The sequence below is a fragment of the Thermobia domestica genome, chromosome 9 (genome assembly GCF_964235325.1).
Source record: "Thermobia domestica chromosome 9, izTheDome1.hap1.1, whole genome shotgun sequence".
Taxonomy (NCBI): domain Eukaryota; kingdom Metazoa; phylum Arthropoda; class Insecta; order Zygentoma; family Lepismatidae; genus Thermobia; species Thermobia domestica.
The window spans coordinates 264,215,256-264,237,846 of NC_137462.1; the positions used below are offsets into that span (position 1 = coordinate 264,215,256).

The window sequence follows — 22,591 nt, forward strand, 5'->3', positions numbered from 1 at the left end:
ATATATATATATATATATATATATATATATATATATATATATATTGTCTAAGAGAGTATTATTTTCCATACTTTATTTCATTGGCTAAGCAGGTAATGATAAAGAGAGAAGGAAGGGTGTTTGCTGCATATTTGTCTTGCATTTCTGAGCATTGAGACGAAGCCAATGTTTCTTGCATTCCTAAAGGAGCAAAAGAGTTTGAAAGAAATACATGTCAAGCGGAAGAATATGATTTTTTTAAGGGTAAGATGGAGCCAGGAACGGTGAAATAATTTTTCTATTTAATATAGATAGACGGAGACCTACTATTGTTTTCTAAAAATACTCAAAGGAAAATAGGGGAAAGTAAAATGGGAAATGGAGGAGGAAAAACAACAGATTTAAACAATAAATGTTCTTTAGTTTACGTCATTAGATCTATACTACAAGAACTACAGATTGCAACATGTCGTTATATTTATCAATAATAAACCAAACGAATCATGGAGCCAATGCTCATGTTGCAAGAACTGGGCTCACGAAGCATGTATTGACAGAAGCAAATTCTATTTGTGGCATAATTGTGATTCAACGTACAATCTGGACAATGTACATTATTAACTAGAATGTACAATTTGGAAATACAGTGAATATAAAATAAATAAGTACCGGTACAAAATATTTCAATATATGAGTGTCTACTTACCCCATACAGTGTGTCGTCCAACCCAGACTCGGGGCTAGTTGATACATCTCACTTAACGTTATTTTCACACGTCTAGCATCACGTACCACGGTAAGTGAAGTTCAGGGAACTGCAAACGATAAACATTAACATAGAATGTTGGCGGAAATTGTAGTTGAGTTTAGCACCGGAAGCGCGGACAGATAAGATATTCACTTCTTTTTAAGTTTAAGCAGAGCTTATATGCAAAGGAAAGAATAATTAAGAATAAAAATTTAAAACATAATAACGAGTCGATAATGTGAATAGATTTTATATTCATCTTAAAATCTCAGTAACACCATGATAGAAAAACAGCGTTTTTCTGCTGGGTTGGAACACGAATGAGAAGTGTCCTGGTTCGACTCCCTGTCGAGCTCGGTACAAATTAAAATATTATGTAATAAAACAATAGGAGGACGAAGTATGACACTAATTGAGTTGTACTTGGTTGGCTGAACGCAACAGGAATCTTGGCCGACTGTACGCATGATCATACCTAATGTGTGAAAGTTCTATCCTGCGTTCGAAGTAAGTCATTGGCGAAGCCGTAAAAGGCCGTAAACTTGCTTTGAATCGGTCGGAACCTGGATCCCTGGCTTTTGCGTTAGGAGTGTAATGAAGGCAATACAAGAGATAAATAGAGGACGTGTTAGGTAAAGAAAGATGGGTATGTGGGTGATGGTAAGCAGAATTAACGGCGATCTGTGATATTTAACAGAGATAAGGGAGGAAAACGCTGTTGTAAACGATAAGGACCTGATCTGGACGATATGGAAAATATTCTCTCTTATTAAATTTACTTTAATACATTCAGCTAAATTGTTCTCCTCTTCAACAAATTACTTTTGTTTTCTCCTATAGAACTTTGTGTTGATGTAAAATTGGGGTTTTGAAGGAATTCATAAATAGATGCAATTTCCGGCATCCAGACAAATACGGAAATAACATCTTCTCTCTCTCTCTCTCTCGTTGTGTTTTCTTTCCCTCTCACTCTAAAGAGGCGTGTCCAAGGTTAATCTCCCCCTGTTAGAGGAGGTTAATACCTTACTTCCAGGGTATATAAAACGCAATTTCGTAGCCCCGCGAGGGTTGGTCGGGGACTCTTTCAATGGTTATCTGGACTCGCTACGCGTGTAGACTCCATTCGGTGAGTATGTAATCAAAACCCTGTGAAAATAACGAAACCTCACGTGCGGTGGTTAAAGCCAGTAAGGTAGTCGACATACACCCATGCCCGCCAGTTTAGGAACAACACTGAGAGTAAGCAACCTTCTCCTCCGTTCCAAAAACGGGAGTTCTAAGGTGAATTTTGTGAAGCGAATTCAGTCTCTGTTTGCCCATGGCAGACCAAAGAAATCTAAAGGTTTTCCCTATTATTTTGGCCGGGTTGGTCAGCTGTGTCAGCAAGCATAAATTGAACCCAGCCGAGCTGGGCATGATATAGAAGTCTATGCACTGTAGACTCAAACTGTATTAGGCAGAAATCGTCTGACTTGATGGTGTAATGTATTTTAATTAGATTTCTCGAAAACTTAAGAATTTAAGAATAATTTTAACAACTTTATAAATTTTTATTCTGTTGTAATGAGATAGTCTCGGAACGAGCTGAAATATACTCGTCTCTTATTGACAGCTTGAATTATAACTATTAGCACCAATATTAATAACGCTCGACGAGCGTATAATTTTCCCGTTGTTCCGAGCAAATTTCGTTCATTTGGAGATTTATTTCAATTTTTCCAGTTTTCTTTAAAACTTCGGTTTTGCGACTAGCAAGCCTTCCCACGAAGAATTACACTGGATCGTGATCGACTGATCTCAATTCAAGGTAATTCTCATCAATAGTAGACTATTGGGAGCATAAACCATCCACGGTGATTGTTGACATTTCTCTAAAATTCCCTGAATGCTTTGTGAACCGTGGCCCGAGGTGTATGGAAAGGCTAAACAGCTTGTTCTGTGATTATTTCTAGTGTTCCAGGGAAACTCATGACCAGCTCGAAGATTATGTGAAAACCTAGTCATAAGTAAACCGGAAATTTAAAATCTAGAGGATCATTCTCGGTCCTAGCCGAGTGTTATGTTTTTAATACATTTTTGTATTTTTTTTTCTTTTTCAATTTCTTCAATAAAGCTATTTAATTGAGGGAATGAATTTAATTTCTACAGAAGTCCTCAGGAAAACACGTGCAGTAAGGAGGTCAAGGAGGTGTTGGAAGACATACTGTATGAAGGTGCAATCCTCAAATACCAGTGTTTCGATCGCCCACCTCTCGTAGGTGCCAACTTTAGTGATTAACTTTAATGTTCTACCATTTGGGTCTCGATGGTACATGATGAACGCCGGGCCCAGTAAAGAATCCTATACACTTCGGGTTTTCTCGAGGTGCGATTCGACCGCTTGAGTTCAACCAAGCTTTCGGCTGAAATGTCTTGTCCGGGAGTGTCTTGATCTAGGCACTATTCAAGATGCGCCATGTGTCAAAACCCCCACCGCTACATAACATTAATGTTTATCTTATTTTTTACGGACCTCCGTAACAGATGTTTAAGTTTCTCACATCTTTCTCTTAAAAATAACACAATCACGTCTATTGTATCTTGTTTGTGGATCTTCAATAGCTTCATCCTCTGCCTTGTACTGAAATTGTCTCGTCTTCTTTCGACTTCAAGCTTACACTGTATTACCTATCAGTGCATCATCCATATGTAATGCCGATGCCAACTCCATTGCATCGACTAAGTAAGATTGAAACTTTGCATCATTTCCACAAAGTTTGAAACATTTCCTCTGAAAGCACGCATGTATACTTTCAAGAAACCCAACTGCAACCAACACATGAGAATCAATGATTTGGAGATTTTGCTTACTATACTATGTTTATATGAAGTAAAAAGTCATACCAGACAACGAATGAGCAAAGGAAAGTCACACAGAGTATCGTGGGTGACCATTCTATCTGTTCTATTTTGGTTACTTATTTGAAGTAAGGTATCATAAACCTCCCCTATGTGGTAACTAAATGGAGTCAGAGCATCAATTCGTCTCTCCCACATTGTAGTGCTTAATGGTTTTAAATTGAAACTGTTAATATGTTCCTTTAGTATGGTCCAGTTCATAAACATTTGTTAACTATACAAAAAATGAAATTTTACGTACTGACACGGGAGGGTCCCACAAGTTGTCGCTAAAATCTAATAGAGCATCATGAGAAATGAACATGAGCAAAATTGAAGGTGCTATGGACCAGAAGAATATGAGCTACGGGGCTTCAGAATTTGAATATCCAAAAAATTATATCATGAATTTAAGTACATTTAAAGTAAATATCTTGAAAACCGTTAAAGCAATCAAAACAAAAGTTGCACAATATAATGAGAACAAAATGCCCTATAGGTGAAGCAGTGTTGCCAACCCAGCATAAAAATATTTTATTTTAAATAGCACCACATACAAGTGTGTACAGATTTAAAATGCATTATTATCACTAAACATAACTGTGAATTGTAGTTGTACAGTGTTGCACACTATTGGAGCTACATGGAACAGTGGCGGATCCAGAAAAGTAGTTTGAGAAGGGCTTTACTCACAAAGGCTTCGTTTCTTTTAGAAATCACTAGATTTCTCGCGGGGGGGGGGGGATTGCAGCTTATACGCATAGGAATGACTAACATCAGATAAAAAAAAATACGGAATTTGGGTGGGCTTCAGCCTGAAAGTCCTAAACCCCCTAAATCTTCCTCTGATTACGATTGGAATGATATTCTTGGACATACGGAATAACCAAGGCAAATCAGTTCACAAGGATTTTTTTTTTCTGTTCCTGAATTGGTATTTTTGTGGGACATATGCTAAATTATTAGAATGTGATTCCTGTGTCGGTATCAGAAAATACATAATTTTCTTTACAAATATCGGTAATTCAAACTAAGTACTGATATCGGTACCATCGTTCTAATATCAATATTTGTAGACTGCATGCAGTTTTGTGTAGAAACTAAATTGTATACATACTGAAGGGAAAAGATTGCACAGAAACGTTATGTTCGTATGTTAAACATACTCTTTTGTATGTTTTGCAAAGTAACTCCACCTATCGGGTTACTTTGCACTAAAGTTTATACTTCAGTAACTATGTTCATAGTGAATGTTTACTAATGAACTTGCAGTCATGTTTTCTTTATATGTATATCCATCTACTATATGTTTAAAATACTGTGTTCTACATCATTACGTTTGTAAGTTACATGCGATTTTCTTTAAAATTGCTTAAATCTTGGGTAAAGTAACCCCGTCTTACGCTATTCTATGTTTTTCTTTTACACGTACATTTGAAATATGTAATAACTGACGTTGTGCTATTTTAGGAGATAAAACTTCATATTGGTTTTACAACAATGTATCAGAGAGTACGCCAAACAATATCTTTCTGCTTATATATGTACGGTATAAAATTTCAGCATTTTTTACGCGTTAGTTTAGAAGTTACAAGGGCGTATCAAAATAAATGGCCCACCCTGTATATAGATAAGTTGGCCGGTGAATGAGTGGATGTATTAGCGATTGTTCGACATTATAACTTTCCGCTCCTAATAAGTTTCTAGCTACGCCACTGGCACTTTACTGGTAAGATACTTTATTTTTTAAAAAATTGTGACCTTCTTCTCTCCGTAAGGCCAGTCAAACGCTATTGCAAGAAGTCGGTCCAAGAGCAAAAGGCAGTTTTACAAGGGCGCCCATCAGGGGGGCAAGGTAGGGCGCTCGCCCCCTCCTAGAGGGAATTGTACTTGGGAATATCGAAAACCCAATAGAATTTTTACATTAGTTACAACAAAATTTGAAACTATATTTGAAATGTCGTTTATACTTGCCCCCTCCCCTTGGAAACCAATGGGCGCCTTTGCGGTTTTGCTATGTTCAAAAATTCATTTCAAATCTATCTTTATTCTCTTTCTCTTCATGAGAATGTAACAGACAACATCCATTTCATGTGATTTTTATTTCTATTGATCAGTAGACCATATTATTATTATTATTATTATTATTATTATTATTATTATTATTATTATTATTATTATTATTATTATTATTATTATTATTATTATTATTATTTAGATTAGTAACACCAAGTTACTTTTGTATCTTATCATGTATGTACTAATTGGCATAGCAGTAAGAATGTCGCCATGGACTCTGCCATGACTTATACTACAGCTATGATAGATACATGTAGTATTAATTCTTTGCATTTCTTCATGCATTGACGTCAGTGAGATTTTGAGAAAGTTTCTTCAAAACGGGGGGGGGGAGGCTGAATAAGCAAGAAATGAAACTAATGCTGTAAAAATACTATTAACCCGGGTTGAGCACGATCGGAGAAATGTTCTAAGGAATATGTTGTAGCTCACGGGAAAATCATTCCGTGCCACCTCTGAAATATTTACTAATTGTGATCTTTATCATTTCAAACTTTCACTTGAGAACCGCGGTGGCTCAGTGGTAGAGCGCTCACTTCTGGTGCATGGCGTCCTTAGTTCGAACCCAGCTCGCGCCAAGTGAGCTTTGTGGTAGACAAACACCGTGAGCGTGGGTAATCTCGAGGTTCTCCCGTTTCCTCCTACTTTCTTCATTCCACGATTCCATTCGTTTCTCACCATCACCGTCTCCTTTAGCCTGGGACGTAAAACTTAAAGATTTAATTTCATTTCAGTTTCGCTTTTATGAGGACTAATTCCATTCAATTTAGAATTGAGTGTAGTGATGAGCGAGACAAGAATTGAGGCTACCTCGTCTCGTAAAAGTAATGTCTCGTCTCGAAAATGTATGTATTTTTATTGGAAGTTCAATCTCGTAGCAAAACTTCCGTCTCGTCTCTTTTCACTTGTAACCATGATGGAGTGTATATTTGAGCTTTGCATTCGTTGAAGGGTACGATTCCTTACTGAACTTCTTTTCTTCTTTTTCTTTTTTAAACTGAAGTGTAAAGTGGATAGGAATGCTTTGTGAGCTACAAAATAATACTAATTTATATTCTGACATTTTGTAAACATGTTTCTCGCTTGAAATCTTACTCTTCCTCTCCTTCCAAAAAATGTACTAATATATATAATGGGTGCGGCAGCGTTTATAGCGTAATTTGACTTGCGTAGTACAATGACATACTGCATGAATGCACGCCAGCTCGTGCCGCACTCGTGTACTAATGAGCTGACATTTCGAGTATGACAGTGATATGGAGCGGTGGACTACACAGCATCGTGCCTTTGCTGTTGAAAGTTATTTCAAGAATAACGACTCTGTTATTGCTACCCAGCGTCTATTTCGGCAACATTTCAACTTCGGACGTCATGGGAAAGTTCCAGCTGGACGGACCATTGTGAGGTGGGCACGTGCATTTCGAACAACAGGTTCTGTTTGCAATAGCAAACCGGGAAGAGATGAAAGAACTGTGCGGACACCAGAAGCTGTGGAAAATGTTCGTGCTACAATATTGCGTAGCCCAAAAAGATCTGCTCGTCGCCATTCGCGAACTGTGCATATGTCCGATCGCTCATTCAGGAGAATATTGCACGAAGATCTCCATTTTCACCCATATAAGCTGCAGATTGTTCAGGAAATTAGGCCTCGCGTTTGGGTTTCACGAGAAACATTTTGCTTAATCATGCGTGATCTCCTTTGCCAAAATCCACAAATGTTGCACACCATCCTGATGTCAGATGAAGCTCATTTCAAGTTATGTGGTTCAGTGAATAAACAGAATATGCGTTATTGAAGTGATGTAAACCCGCATGAACTGCACATCAAGTCCTTGGACAGTTCTCGTGTCACAGTGTGGTGTGGTGTTGCTTCCTTTGGGATTATTGGCCCCTACTTCTTTGAGGATTACAGCAGTGTGGCTGTAACTGTCACCAGTGAATGCTACCTAAAGATGCTGCAACACTTCGTTCTTCCCCAATTAGGTATTGTCGATGTAGATATGGAAGAATTGTGGTTTCAACAAGACGGAGCGACTTCGCATATAGCCAGAATTTGCATGGATTTCTTGCAACAGACATTTCCAGGTAGAGTAATTTCCCGTTTTGGTGTCATTTCCTGGCCGCCTCGCTCACCTGATCTTTCATGTGCAGACATTTTCCTTTGGGGCTACCTGAAGCAAGAAGTTTTCCGAACACGTTGTGCCATCATTCCTGAGTTGAAGGATCGCATCAGAACTGCCGTCGGCAATGTCCCAGGGAATACGTTACGCCGAGTTATAGAAAGCTTCCAACACCGCCTAGATGAATGTGTTGTGCAGAGGGGTCATCATTTGACAGGAGTCTTATTCAAAAAGTAATCCACGCAATGGACAATGACTTACACATTTCTAGATGGCATACCTTTAACTATTAATTGACATAAGAGGTAATAAATAAATTACAGTTATTGCCTGATGGTGTGTTTTTAATATCCTACTATGAACGCGGCAGCACCCTGTATATATATAGTCCCACCTTAGTCTAGTGGTTTGAACGTTGGACTCACGTCTACGTGGTTCCAGGCTCGATTCCTGGCAGATGCTTCCCAATTTTCTGCGTCCACCCAGCGTCGTGAGGCAAACTGAGGAGTCACGTGAATAGAAGACGCAGGTTGACGCAGCGCATTGACCACGTGTTCGTAGCTAGACTGGACATAGTTCACTCGGTCGCTAACAGATGGCGTTGGGGGGACTTAGGTCCATAAAAGGGGACTGTTACGCCAAGTGGTTCGGTGTAACAGTCCCCGAACTATATTATAAATGAGAAAAGACTACAAGTAACAAAACAAATAAATGAAAACAAAAAAAAACTGAAATTTGTTATTTGTACTGTACCTTTAAAATGAATATTTTGAAGTTATTCACTAATATTACTATGTATGTTCTCATGAGTTATTTTCATTGGCGCAAATCCCGGGGGATGAGGGGGCATGTCCCCTCCAATCCTGGAACTGGAGGGACTGTTCCCCCAATAATCCGATTTGAAATGTTTTTTTTTTGGGCGGGGGAAGAGATGTGATGATGTGTGTCCGTTTGCCACAAAGGAAAGGAGATGAAATTGATGTCCTCCCAGAATAACCCTCAAATCTATCCGTCTCCCAATGTCAAAGACAAGTCTGCTTTCCTGATCCTTCGCAGTATTGTTTTTCAACTTCATAAATATTTTGAACATTTCTTTTTAAAAACAGATGGGAACAGTCTTATCCGCCCCCCCCCCAATATTGAAGACAGATTTGTGCCGCTGGTAATTTTAGAGATTTCTAGTATAATACAGTGTCTCTCTGTTTAATAATAATAACCCTAATAATTGAGATGGACAAAATAATTTGAGTATCTAGTAAAAGGAAGCATGTCATACCTAATAGCGTGTAGAGCCATCTTTAGCACCTCACATAGCCTCGAACCAAGGGCGCCGATCCCGGGGAGACCGAGGGCTCCCCTAAAGCTCATGTGGGCCTCCTTACTGTATTTGTAAATTTACAATATTTGGCATAATTGGAATGTAATTTGTTTCAAAATCCTCATATATGCTTTCTTCATCTGAATGGGGCCCCCAAATTCACAGAGAAATCGGCGCCCTTGCCTCGAACCAATAAAAATAGAATCATACAGATTCTGAGTCGTACCGGTACTTAATGGGACATTATCTGCCATACTTCTTACTGTTCATGCTAAACTTGCTTGAGTTTCTTGAGAACTAAAGGCAGAGGAAAATAGGACCTCACTTTGTTCTCCAAAATAGACCACAACGGCTGAACCTCAATTACGTCTAGATTGGGTGATTGTAAAACCGAGGAAAAGATATGCTAGTTCCTGTTGGTACAAGTCAAATCACATTGAAATTTCCTAGATTTCTTACTTGAAGCTAGATTATCCGCGTTGATTCAATCACTTGTAGGAATCAACATTGTCTGGTTGGATAGAAGTAGTTCTCAAAAATTGATTCTTAGGTAGAGTTGCCAACTCTGAAATACAAAATCATTGACATGTGTTTATGATCCTCAAAACAAATGGAGAATATTTATATTTTAAACCTTGAAATATATAGTTGAGCCTGACAAAAATACCAGTAAAGTAAGTACCGATCATTTGACAACCCTACTCGGTCGTTGTTCCATACTCCATAGCAATGAATCTGAAAAATACTAGGATATAACAGCCCACCCTATGACATAACTATTCCTATTTGACAATTGGAAGCAGAATGTCTGGATTGTAGTCAAGGGCGCCGATTACAGGGGGCCGAGGACCGAGCTCCCCTAAAGCTCATGTGGGCCCCCGCATTTTATTTATGAATATACAATATTTGGCATGGGGCCGCGGTGGCTCAGTGGTAGAGCGTTCACCTCTGGTGTTTGGGGTCCCGGGTTCAAACCCTGCTCCCGCCAAGTGAACTTTGTGGTGGACAAACATCGTGCGCGTGGGTTTTCTCGGAGTTCTCCTGTTTCCCCCCACTTCCTTCATTCCGCCGTCTCCTTTAGCCGACCTCATTATCACCGTCTCCTTTAGCCTAACCGGCAATACCGTGGGACGTAAAACTCAAAAATTTCATTTCATTGTTATCAATATTTGGCATAATTTGAATGCATAATTTGTCAAAAAAAAAATCCTCATATATGCCTTCTGTGTCTGAATGGGCCCCCCAAATTTACAGAGAAATCGGCGCCCTTGATTGTAGGCCACTTCTGTGGTAGTTCTTCCCTTCCTTGTAATAACAATCTGCTTTATCAACCCTTTATTCCTGTGAGATTTTCGTTTCGCAGAGGTTCACCTATTCACATTGTATGCTTCCATGATGTTTGACATAATATCTCGCGGCACACGTAGAACACATGCAAGGGCGCCGATCCTGGGAGGCCGAGGGGTCCCCGGCCCCCCAAAGCTGATGTGGGCCACCCCGTATATTTTTATGAATATGTATTTTTATATGTATTTGTTATTGTTATAGGCCCTATATGTTGTTATGTGTATTTTTCTGTATGCATTTTTATTATTATATGTATTTCTTTTATGATTATACAATATTTGGCATAATTTGAATTGAATTTGTCTCCAAATCCTAATATGTGCCTTCTTAGACCCTTGTCTGCAACCACACATATCTGAATGCCCCCCTCCAAATTACAGATAAATCGGCGCCCTTGGAGGTTGGACACGTGCGACTATTAGTACTGCCAAGTAAGCGGGAAAGAACAATTTTCCCTCTCTGAAAGTCTGTGAGGTTCTGTAGACGCACGATCACAATACTACGACATCTACAGATGAACTCGTAACACATCATTTGAGCATGCAGAACTGAAAAAAAAAAATAAAATAAAATAATAATAATAATAATAATAATAATAATAATAATAATAATAACTATTGCTATCCGCTACATGAACCGTGTACAATACCGTCTATAGGTTACTGGTGGGTTTTCACCGCTCTTTATGCGTATATCGCCCCTTCAAAACCTCTATATCATCCCTTTGATAAAGGGGCCCGGTGGAACCAACATTTGTAACTAAACAAAAAAAAAAAAGTTATTTTTTTGCCCCATTAAAATAATTTAGAAAATATCAAGAAAGGCTGTAAAATTACTGTACCTCTATGTTAATAATTTCGTTATATTTGTGTATGTCTATTAAAAAAATGTGTATGGGCCTACCGATCTTTCCTAAGAAATGAACAATTATCCTTCGTACCCTCAAAATTTGTCCTATAATCGCTCATATTCTTATTAAGAAATTATGATAGCACTATTATTATTACTTTCGATTTATAGCCTATTGTTATTTTCTAAATTATTATTTATTGTTAAATACAAATGCAACCAAAATGCAAAGAACTTAAAAACATTAATTTATATGAAAAGTGTATATTTATTCAGAATTAACTCACATTGAGTTACTAATAGAAAGAAGAAGAAGAATTTCCAGGAAGCTGTGCTCAGAAACGTGATGCATTTGTTGTTTGGTGTAATGTAAATCGGCAGTATATGATTTGCCTCATTATAATTTAATAAATCCAAGGACAGAAAGGTTTGCTATTTTGAAAGATCAAGTTTAGAATTCAAGTGGAGTTTACCTACGAAAACGTGAATAACTTCTTAAGACAAATGGCTCCAGGAGGTAATAAAAAGCGAACTGTTTTGACGACGCCGACTGTTCCAAACAGTAAAGTTAATCAACAAACGATGGTTTTAACAGATTTGGCATCTTTATTTGAGTGTCCAGTATGTTTTGACTATGTTCTACCACCTATCCTTCAGTGTCAAAGTGGTCACCTTGTTTGCTCAAACTGTAGACCAAATTTGACATGCTGTCCAACGTGTAGAGGACCATTAGACAACATCCGCAACCTTGCAATGGAGAAGGTGGCAAACACAGTGATGTTCCCGTGTAAATATTCGATTTCTGGATGCCCAGTTTCTCTGCTTCATGTTGATAAACCTGACCATGAAAAAGTCTGCGAGTATAGACCGTACCCTTGTCCATGTCCTGGAGCTGCTTGCAAGTGGGAAGGGCAGTTGGAACAAGTTATTGTGCATGTTATGACCACTCACAAATCAATTACTACACTTCACGGAGAGGATATTGTGTTTCTAGCTACAGACATCAATTTGCCGGGTGCCGTTGATTGGGTTATGATACAATCATGCTTTGGACACCATTTTATGCTTATCTTGAGGAAACAAGAAGTGTGCGAAGACCATCCACAGTTCTTTGCCTTTGTACAGTTTATTGGTTCGAGAAATCAAGCGCAACAATTTGTCTATCGATTAGAACTGAGCGGGAACGGTAGAAGATTAACTTGGGAAGCTACTCCCATTTCGCTTCATGATGCCACCTTTACTGCTATTATGAACTCTAATTGCTTAATTTTTGATGTTGGTCATGCAAATATATTTGAGCACAATGGTAATTTAGGTATAAATGTGACAATTGCTAAAATATAATCTACTATGTGTGCTTGTTCGATATGAGGCAAGATTACTATGCAGTTGTATCAGACGAAATAATACTTTTGCTAAATAGAAAAATACTACCGGTAGAATTACAGTTGAAAGTAGCTTAATTATTTGCACGGAATTAATATATGCAACAAACGTAAATCGAGCAGCAGAAATTATGCAGGAATTTATAGTACTGGAACAGAGTGACTGCTCTTACATATGATCTGAATGAAGGTATGTACTTTAAAAAAAAAATAATGTCCAACTAGAATGATGCACGTAACACGTACAGTCACTCAGATGTATTTGTCATATCTCCTCAAGATACCTTTTTTGTGGTTATTTTGGGCTGCATGCTATAGGATTAATGAAAAATATAATTTGCAATGTCTTAACTCGATTGTATCTTGAAAGTTATTTTGTATTGAGAAATTTTCTAAACTTGCTTGAGTAGTTACCAAGTAAAGTAGTCCAAAAACTATTGGGCATTAATAGTAAATTTAATGTTCAATTTTTAACTTTTGACAATTTGTTCGCTCACTATAATAGAAAATGTGTTATTATTATTTTTGCGTAATATTAAGTAAACTAATCTTTCACAATCAGTATGTTACGTAGGTTACATGCAGAAAATAAATTACGTGTAAAATTATTGAACTCGTATATTGTAACATACTACAGCTACAAAAGTGCTACTAAATTCCCACTGATGCTATGTTTTTCTACGTAAAATGTATTATTATTTTTCAAAAAATATATTATTATTTTCTTATAATAATAATACTATATGGAAAATAAAAGAGACTTATCACAAATAGATACTTTTGTGCTGACAAATACTCATATTAGTATTCAGTTATAGACCTGATTGTGTTCTTATAATAGTAGTTTATAATACAGGGTGTTAACAAAAAATGTTACAATATTTTGGGAATAAATCTCTCACATCAAAATAAGAAAAAAGCGTATATGGACCTCTACTCAAAAGTGGATAATTTCGGAGATATAAGGTGCCGAAAACGTAAAACAAGTGAACTTCAGAAGTTCATAGCTCCACTTTTATTAAACCTAAGGTAGTCGGGTCAAGACATCACTGAGGAACTGGTATGTGAACTATCGAAATATCCATATTTAAAAATGCTCTCAGCACTTGCACACCAATTTTTAGAGAGATGGGTAGAGAGTGATCAAGTACCCCCAAACAGCCTCTCTAAAAATGATTGTGCAAGTACCGGAGGTTCTGAAAGATGGATATTTGGATAATTCACATACTAGTTCCTCAGTGATGTCTTGAACCGACTACGATTGGTCCTTCTAGTGAAACTGTGGACCTTGAAAATTCATTTTTTCACGTTTTCGACACCCAATAACTACGAAGCTATGCACTTCCGACGACAGGTTCATATGAACTTTATTTCTTATTTTGATGTAGGGATGCGCACGAGACGAGTCGGAGCAGAATTTTCCTGACGAAATTCGAGTCGAAACACAGCTCTTCCAATAGAGAAGAATACATTTTTCGAATCGAGACATCACTTTTACAGCACATTTTCGAGACGAGACAGCCTCAAATCTAGGGATGCGCACGAGACGAGTCGAGACAGGATTTTCTTGACAAAATTCGAGTCGAGACATGGCTCTTCCAATAGAAAAATATACATTTTTCGAGCCGAGACATCACTTTAATAGCACATTTTCGAGACGAGACAGCCACAAATCTTGTCTCGTGCGCATCCCTATTTTGATGTGACAAATTTACTTCCAGAATATTGTGACAAATTTTTTGTAACACTCTGTATAATTTATTTCTCATAATTTTAATTTATGTAGGCCTATAAAACTAATCAATACCGACAAATTTATAGATTAAAATTATGTACAAAAATATTTAATGCTTTGCCACATGAGGTACACATAGATATAAGAGATTTTTCAAAAAGCATTGCACTTTAAGAAGTTGCTTTAAATTTATTTACGAAGTACTGTTCAGTTGAAGACAATGTATTTACTGTTAAATGCAAATCGATATATTATTTCTAGTTTCCTCTTTTTTTCTTTCTTAATTTGAAGAAAAAATGAAACGATTTTTTTCAGTTTTACGTCCCACAGTATGCCGACTAGGCTAAAAGAGACAGTGATGATGAGAAATGAATAAAGTGGAAGGAAATGGGAGATCTCGAAGAAAATCCACGCACACGGTGTTTGTCCACCTCAAGGTTAACTTGGTATGAGCTGGAGTAATGATGATGATGATGATAATGGAGAAACCCGGGGGAAATTCTCCCCGCCGCCGGAGAAAAATCTCCGTGATAATAAAATGACGATGCGAAGGTAACACACATTTTGTTTGTTCACCACAAAATCCATTTGGCGGGAGTTGCGATTGAATCAGGGACCCCACGCGCCAGAATTCAGCGCTCGACGCTGAGCCACCGTAGCACCATTTCAGGCTTTCGTGTATATATGTCGGTATAGAAATGTTAATTTTTGCATATGTTTTTCAACAAGCGCGGATTAAAACCTGGAACCCCCTTGCGTACGCCACTGAGTAAAATAATTTTTGAAATATTTTGTGCAATAGGAATTACATGATACGCTGGAAAAGTGCCTATTATTTTTGTCCATCCTTTAAAGAATAGTGCCAAGCGCATGTTGTGTTTTTTTTTTTCAATCGATTCAGTGTCCCAAGGATAGTTTCCATCTTCTCCGATAACTCTCTATTCAAACCGGAAATGGTTTAAATAAAGCATTTCCAGTTTCAACACTAATCGCCAAAGAACAAAATGGTTATTAGTAGCGACAAGCGATTTTCTGTAAAGATTGAGGATGTTAAGAAATATACCATCACAATTCGCAACACTCTACCAGAACCGGAAGTACTTGAAAGTTAGAATTACTTAAGATTTTAGTATTGATTTCCACAGAGCAAGAACGGTTAGAGATATCGAAATCTGGTTTTCTGCAATCGATTCAGCGTCCCAAGAATAACTTCCATTTCTTCCGATAACCTGCTATTCAAACCGGAAGTAGTCCAAATTAGCCATTACCGGTATTAACATTTCTCACCATAAAACGGAAACGGTAACATATAGCGAGAAGTTGTTTTTGGTAACGATTAACCGTCTTAAAGCACTGTGCTTTGACAAAGCCAAAACACTCTACTGAACCAGAAGTGGCTGAAATTTACTATTACCGGTTTCAATGCTGATTTTCATAGAGGAAAAATGGTAAGAGATATCGAGATGCTTTTTTTTATTATTGATTCAACATCCCAGGAATAGATCTTATCTTCTCCGTTAATCCTCTATTCAAACCGGAAGTGTTTAAAACGAACAATTTCCTGTTTCAACATTTATTACCATAGAACAAAATTGGTAATATACAGTGACAAGCTGTTTTCTGTAATCGATTGAGGCTGTCAAGGAAGCATATCCTCACAACTCGCAACACTCTATCAAAACCGAAAGTAGTTGAAATTTACTGTTACTTCTGCTTTCAATACTGATTCCCATAGAACAAAAACGTTAAGAGGTATCGAGATGCAGTTTTATACAATCGATTTCGCTTCCCAAGAATATATTCTATCTCCTCCCTTAACAATCTATTCAAACCGGAAATGGTTCAAATAAACAAATTTCCTGTTTTAATCTTTATCGTCGTAGAAGAAAAACAGTGAGGCATGGCGAGTAATGGCTTTCTGATATGGATTCAGAGTCCGAAGAACAGGTTTTATTTTTGACGTTGTTAATCTATTGGAACCAGAAGTTATACGAGCAGTGATCAGAAGGTCTGGTTACACGGCCTGCAGTGGAACGCGTAGGCCATACGAGTATATTATTTCATACAAGCAATACAGCCAAGAGATAGTACATACATTATGTTATTTTTCGACAGTCTCCATATTGGTTGATTTACTTTTGATATATGGGTTGAGCTTGAAGATTCACTCCTGATAAAAAATCCTGTCCTTGCGTGTTCAGCGACGTTGTCATGAACCGTTTTACCTTCTCGTCTGAACTGAAGCGACGGCCTCCTAGGTGCTTCTTGAAGTATGGGAACAGGAGAAAGTCGCTTAGGGAGAGTCCGGACTGTAGGGAGACTGGTTGATGATGTCCCAACGTAACTGCTTTAACAGCGTGGTGGTCTGTGACATTTTCTATACCAGCCGCAAACTTTCGACGCCATTCTGCGACATACAGACGTGACATTCCAATCTCTCCGTAAACTTCTAGCAATTGCTGGTGAATTTTAGATTTAGATTAGATTTATTTGAAATGGCTTAATTATTGAAATGGATATAAAAACCTTTAACAATATAACTGTTTCAAGAATGAAGAAAATTATAAATAAAAAATCGGCACGGATTGTTGCCTTCGATAAGTTATGAAGTTCCTTCTCTAAAAATTTGAAGTTTCTAGGTTGAAGTCTGTAAGAGAAATCGTGAATTTTCGTGAAAGGTAAAAAATGCATGAGAGAGATACGAAGACTGTAGTGACATCTATCGACAAATCTTGTCTCTTTAAACCAACCTTAAAAAGAAAATCTTACGTTACATTGTTATTAGAATTACTAGCAGCGTTCACCCCGCTTCGCTGCGGTCACCCCGGAACGCAATAAACTTTGTTACTTAGATAATTTTTAATTTTTCGCTTTCAAGTGATATGATAAAAACCATAGAAGATTGCAGTAAATCTTAACATTATATCGCCTGTCATTTATGTTAACCCGCCCCGCTTCGCTGCGGTCATCCCGGTGCTGGCATATTGTAAAAGTGTCTGTAAAAATAAGCAAATCAATTAAAAAATTTTAAACAGAAGATTCAAGCTATTTTCCGCTGTATATCGCCTGTCATTTATGTTAACCCGCCGAGTGACACGGTCATGCGGGTTGCATATAAATACGTTTATTTTTACCTATGATGAACTAATAACAAAGGATTTGTGGACACCTGAATGGTCAATTATCTCAAGACACTGGTAATTAAAAATTAAAGTGATATGATAAAAACCATCTAGGGTCCAAATCCTAATAACCCCCCAAAAATGAAAGAAATTGGTTCAGCCGTATTAGCGTGATGAGCGGACAAAAAATTGTACGTTCTCTTTTATATATATAGATAATATGTGTTGTTCAAAGTATAGCACGCCTCTTCGAGATTTCAAAGCAATGTGTCATAATCTATATATATATATGAAAATAAAAGTGACTACGTTTGTGACTTAATACCTCTTGAACCATCCCACCGATCTCGATCAAATTTTCAACGTAGGTGAGATTCAGACCAGGGATGGGTTTTATCATTTCACTTTGACGGTGCAACTTCTTACAGAGAAAGCGGGGGAGATATTTAGAAATGATCGAAAATAACCGATATTAATCTCGAAACCATAGTTTTCAAGGTTACTGAGACGAATAGCAACACTTCCAATGCCCATTAAATCCAAATTTACCCCTTTATGTCCAAAACGAAACGTATTCACGTATTCTTCACGTGCGAAGAACGTTTACTCTGCTAGTTTATTATACGCAGTGGTGCCCACCCCCCCTTATGTCCATGACACAACCCCCCAATTGTCAATCTGTAGGTGTTCTTCCATGAAAAAAAACTTTTCGAATAATTTTTACACCCCCTGAGACATATTTATATAGATTTTTAACCCTCCCAAATATTTCAATGACGCAGTTTGCGTCATAGCCCCCCTCTGTGGGTACCCCTGTTATACGAATGTATGGTAAGATATTTTTATATTTTGAAATAATGTATCCTAACTTTCCATATTCTACTGCACAAAATGGCAAATATATCTGCTCATTGTATTAGTTAACTCGTTTTATTTCTTATTGTTTGTTATGTTAGTCATTTTTCGTCTTTTTTTAGTTTTTTTTTTTTTTTTTTAAGTTTAGCTTTCCTTTTCACTACCGAGGTTATTTGAAACATGAAGCCACAGTTTAAGGTAGAATCCGAAACTTTGTAATACTTTGAAATTTCAGTGCTCTTGGACCGGGAATCGAAAAAATGAAATCTTTAAGTTTTACGTCCCACGTTTATGCCGGTTAGGCTAAAGGAGACGGTGATAATGAGAGATGAGTGAAATGGTTGAACGAAGAAAGTGGGAGGAAACGGGAGAATCCCGAGAAACCCACGAGCACGGTGTTTGTCCACCACAAAGTCCACACGGCGCGAGCTGGGATCGAAGCAGGGACCCCAAGCACCGGAGGTGAAAGCTGTACCACTTAGCCACCGCGCCTCCAGGACCGGGAATCGAGTCCTAGACTATGTACATTAAAGGGGCACACTTGTTACTAGAACAACTAGAAAACCTCATGCATTTGGTATCTTATCTTTTATGAAGATTGAAGAATCTGATAAATTCTATCATAAATAATTTAAACATGTTTAAATATCATGTAGCTAACTTTCCCAATAGGTAACAATTAATTAATAGCTTTAATGATCAAAGAATACCGAAAACAGAAAATTCGATGGTTATTGTACCTACTGAATAAATTAAATTCTAAACAGGAAGTTGCGAGGCAAAGTAATTCAGTGGTAGAGAGCTTAACTCTGGCGTGTGGGGTCCCTGGGTCGATCCCCTGCCAAGTAAGTTTGTGGGGAACACCATTGTGCTCGTGGGTTTTCTCATAGTACTCCATTTCCTCCCTCATGCTCATTCCACCAACTCTTCAATCATCATTCACTTGCCCCAATCATCCATCCATCTTAGCCTAGAAGGCATATACGTAGGAAGTTAAACTGAACAATTTCATTTCATAAACAGGAAGTTAAATAAGAAATTTATCACCTTTCCTATAGTATTAGCTTAGGGGTTCCGACGCAAATGAAAAAAAAATCTTTTGAGTTTTACGTCCCACAGTTATGCTGGTTACGCTAAAGGAGATGGTGATTATGGGGAATGAATGAAATGGTGAAATTAAGAAAGTGGGAGGAAACGGGAGAAGACTCACGCACAGTTTTTTGTCCACCACGAAGTTCACTTGACGGGGGCTGGGATCGAACCTGGGACCTCAAGCACCAGAAGTGAACGCTCTATCCCGGTGCAAATGAAATTCCGCTTTGAAGTCTGATGAGAAATTTACCTTAGCAACACAACAGAGGGATGGATTAAGGTTACAAACTCAGTACACGTCCAGCAAATAGGTTTGGGCACCCAGACAATTAGGAATCAGTGCGTTATTAAACTTGGTCGTATGAGAAACACTAGTACAAGTGATTCTTTATTTATGATTTCTTACTGTAAAATTTGTACAGCAAGGTGCTAAAGCATTTAAGAGTAGATTTGGGCTTAGATTCGCGAATAAATGTACCATTTGCCGTTGGTTTGTCAGGTTTCGTTCCGGTGACACAGCACTGCAAAATGAGCTCCCTGGGCACCGGCCAACATCAAGTTTAGATACACTCCTCAAATACTCTGTGAAAACAAAGCTTCGGCAAAATGTTCGTGTCATTGCAGATGAGTTGACGTACATCATTGTTGTTCGGGAAGGTGAAAAGGTTGGACTCATGGACACCGCACGAGTTAACATCAGCCAGCAAGGATCTCCGTCTGGAGTAGATTTTTTGCATCGAATTTTCACTTTTGATAGCATACGAGGATAAACCAATAAGTATCTCCAATCAATTTCTATTATTTATTATCAGGAGAGCATGTTTTTATGAAAGTAACCAAGAAATTTCTATCGCTTTTTGTGCAGGTCTGTGTTCAATTGAGTTGAATGCTAATGGAGATAAGGCAAAGGTCAGTTGTTGGTGTGGGTATATTCAGCATACTACCTGATTGTGGAAGTTCAGTTATAAAGTGAACTTGCATAAGGACAAAGTGAACACGGGACTTCCACAGAGCGTTCTAAGGACGTGTATGCTGTACGAGTTCAAACGGGTCAAACGCCGCTCCAGCGGGGCCAAAGATATGCCAGGCCTTTGGTGAAGGTGTCGTGACTACGTGGACAGTGCAGCAGTGGTTTAATAAGTTTAAAGACGGTGACGAAACACTCGAAGATGGACGATCTGCCGGAAGACCAACACATGTACAAAATAAATATCTTCAGGCAGCAATAGAGACGAACAGTGACCAGACATGTGAGGAACTGGGACCAGGGGTAAAAGTGGGTCTGAAAAGGTGGGGAACGGTAGGTAGCAGCATGACGTCACGCCGTCCCTGCCTATTTTTGCCCATTGTATTTTTAGAAACTAGGAGGACGCCGTACATACTTTTTTGGAGGTGGGGGACGGCATCCCCCGCGTTCCCCCACTTTTACCCCTCACTGAGACTACAATTCAGTATGAGTGGAGAAATTATTCGGCAGCACCTCCATCAACTTGGGAAGCGCCACAAGTTGGGTTGATGAGTCCCCCATGATTTGACGCCGGGCCAGAAGGCAAAGCGAACATATACCTGTGTTTCTTTGCTGTCTCGTCTGAGGAAGGAGCCATTTCTGGACAGGATGTTGACATGTGGTGGGAAGTGGATCGTGTACGAAGCTCCAAGACACCGTGTCATTGGTTAGCATCCCATGAACCGGTTCCTAAACAGCCGAAACCAACACTGCACCAGAGGAAGGTCTTCTTGTGTGTTTTTGGATTGCTCGCGGCATCGTGCCTTGGGAACTGCTACCAGGGGGTCAGAGCATCAATGCAACTGTGTATTGCGAGCAGTTGAGCCGTGTTCAATAAAACTGAAAACTCTGGAGTCAGCATTTCTGAAACGAAAGGGATCCTCCTATTACAGGACAACATTAAGACCCACGTGGCTAGGATGACCCGGGATAGCATTCTACTACTTGGATGGGAAACACTACTAAATCTGCCATACTCCCCGGACATTGCACTGTCCGATAATCACCTGTTCAATTCCTTGGACAATCACCTTCAAGGATCCAGTTCAAATCCCCAGTAGAGGTGTAAAATGCACTTGATACTTTATTCGCTTCACGACCCAGCAAGTTCTAACGTGAAGGAATCCATGGTCTTCCAGAATATTGGCAGAAGGTCGTCGATGCTGATGGGAGCTATTTTTGATGTTCCAGGTACGTCTTAGGTGACATAATAATGTTCGAAGGTGGTGGGTCAAAAAGTGACAATAACTTTCTTGGTTATCTTAAAATTAATATCATTTTTCAACATAGACACTCTGCTCCTTAATGCACTTGCTCCATCGTTGCGCAAGCTTTCCGATATCCTCTGCATAAAAGATTTTTGGTTGCGCAACAAGTCACGAATGCATCGCTTCCTTCACTTGTTAATCGGAGCTGAATCGACGGCCTCTGAGAGCTTCTTTAATTGGACAGATAATAATCTGATAAGGGAGATCGGGACTATATGCAGAATGCTCCAACACCTCAAAACGCAGCGTGGGAAGAGTTTAAGCGGTGTGGACGCGCATTGTCATGCAAGACAAAAACGCCTTCCGACAATCGACCTCTCCGTGTATTACGAATTGCAGGCTTGGACTTGCTTACCAGCATATCACTGTACCTTTTACTGTTTATTATTGATCCCTTTCCCAGATAATGTTCCAGAATTGATACTTGTGAGTCCCAAAGCACTTTCAGCATCACTTTCCCTGCACAACATTGACTGTTAAATTTCTTCTTGACGGGAGATCCAGGATACTTCAATTTCATACTCTGGTGTTTGCTCTCTGGTTCAAATTGATGAATCCACGTTTCATTTTCAGGCATGATTCGCCAAAGAAACGCTTCACCTTCTTTGGTATAACGGTTCAACAGGTGCTGACAGATTCTCACACGGTTTCGCTTCTGCTGTTTATCGAATTTTTTTTTCGAAACTCATCTCGCACAGACTTTGTGAAAGTTAAACCTGTTATACATGATGAAATATGCAGAACCATGACTAATCTGCATATAAGTTGCCACTTCATCAACAGTCACTCGTCTGTTATTCAAAATCGAGGC

The 22,591-nt window shown here is 38.5% G+C and overlaps 2 protein-coding genes across 4 annotated transcripts in view; both read left to right on the plus strand.

Moving 5' to 3' along the window:
* Positions 1 to 22,591, plus strand: part of LOC145694257 (THAP domain-containing protein 11-like) — a 255,977-nt gene that overhangs the window by 66,220 nt on the left and 167,166 nt on the right. The gene's annotated exons all lie outside the window — the stretch shown is intronic.
* On the plus strand, positions 11,647 to 13,473 carry LOC145660673 (E3 ubiquitin-protein ligase SIAH1-like). Its single transcript, XM_081726006.1, has one exon. The coding sequence runs from the start codon at positions 11,822 to 11,824 to the stop codon at positions 12,659 to 12,661; it is 840 nt and encodes a 279-aa protein (XP_081582132.1). The 5' UTR covers positions 11,647 to 11,821; the 3' UTR covers positions 12,662 to 13,473.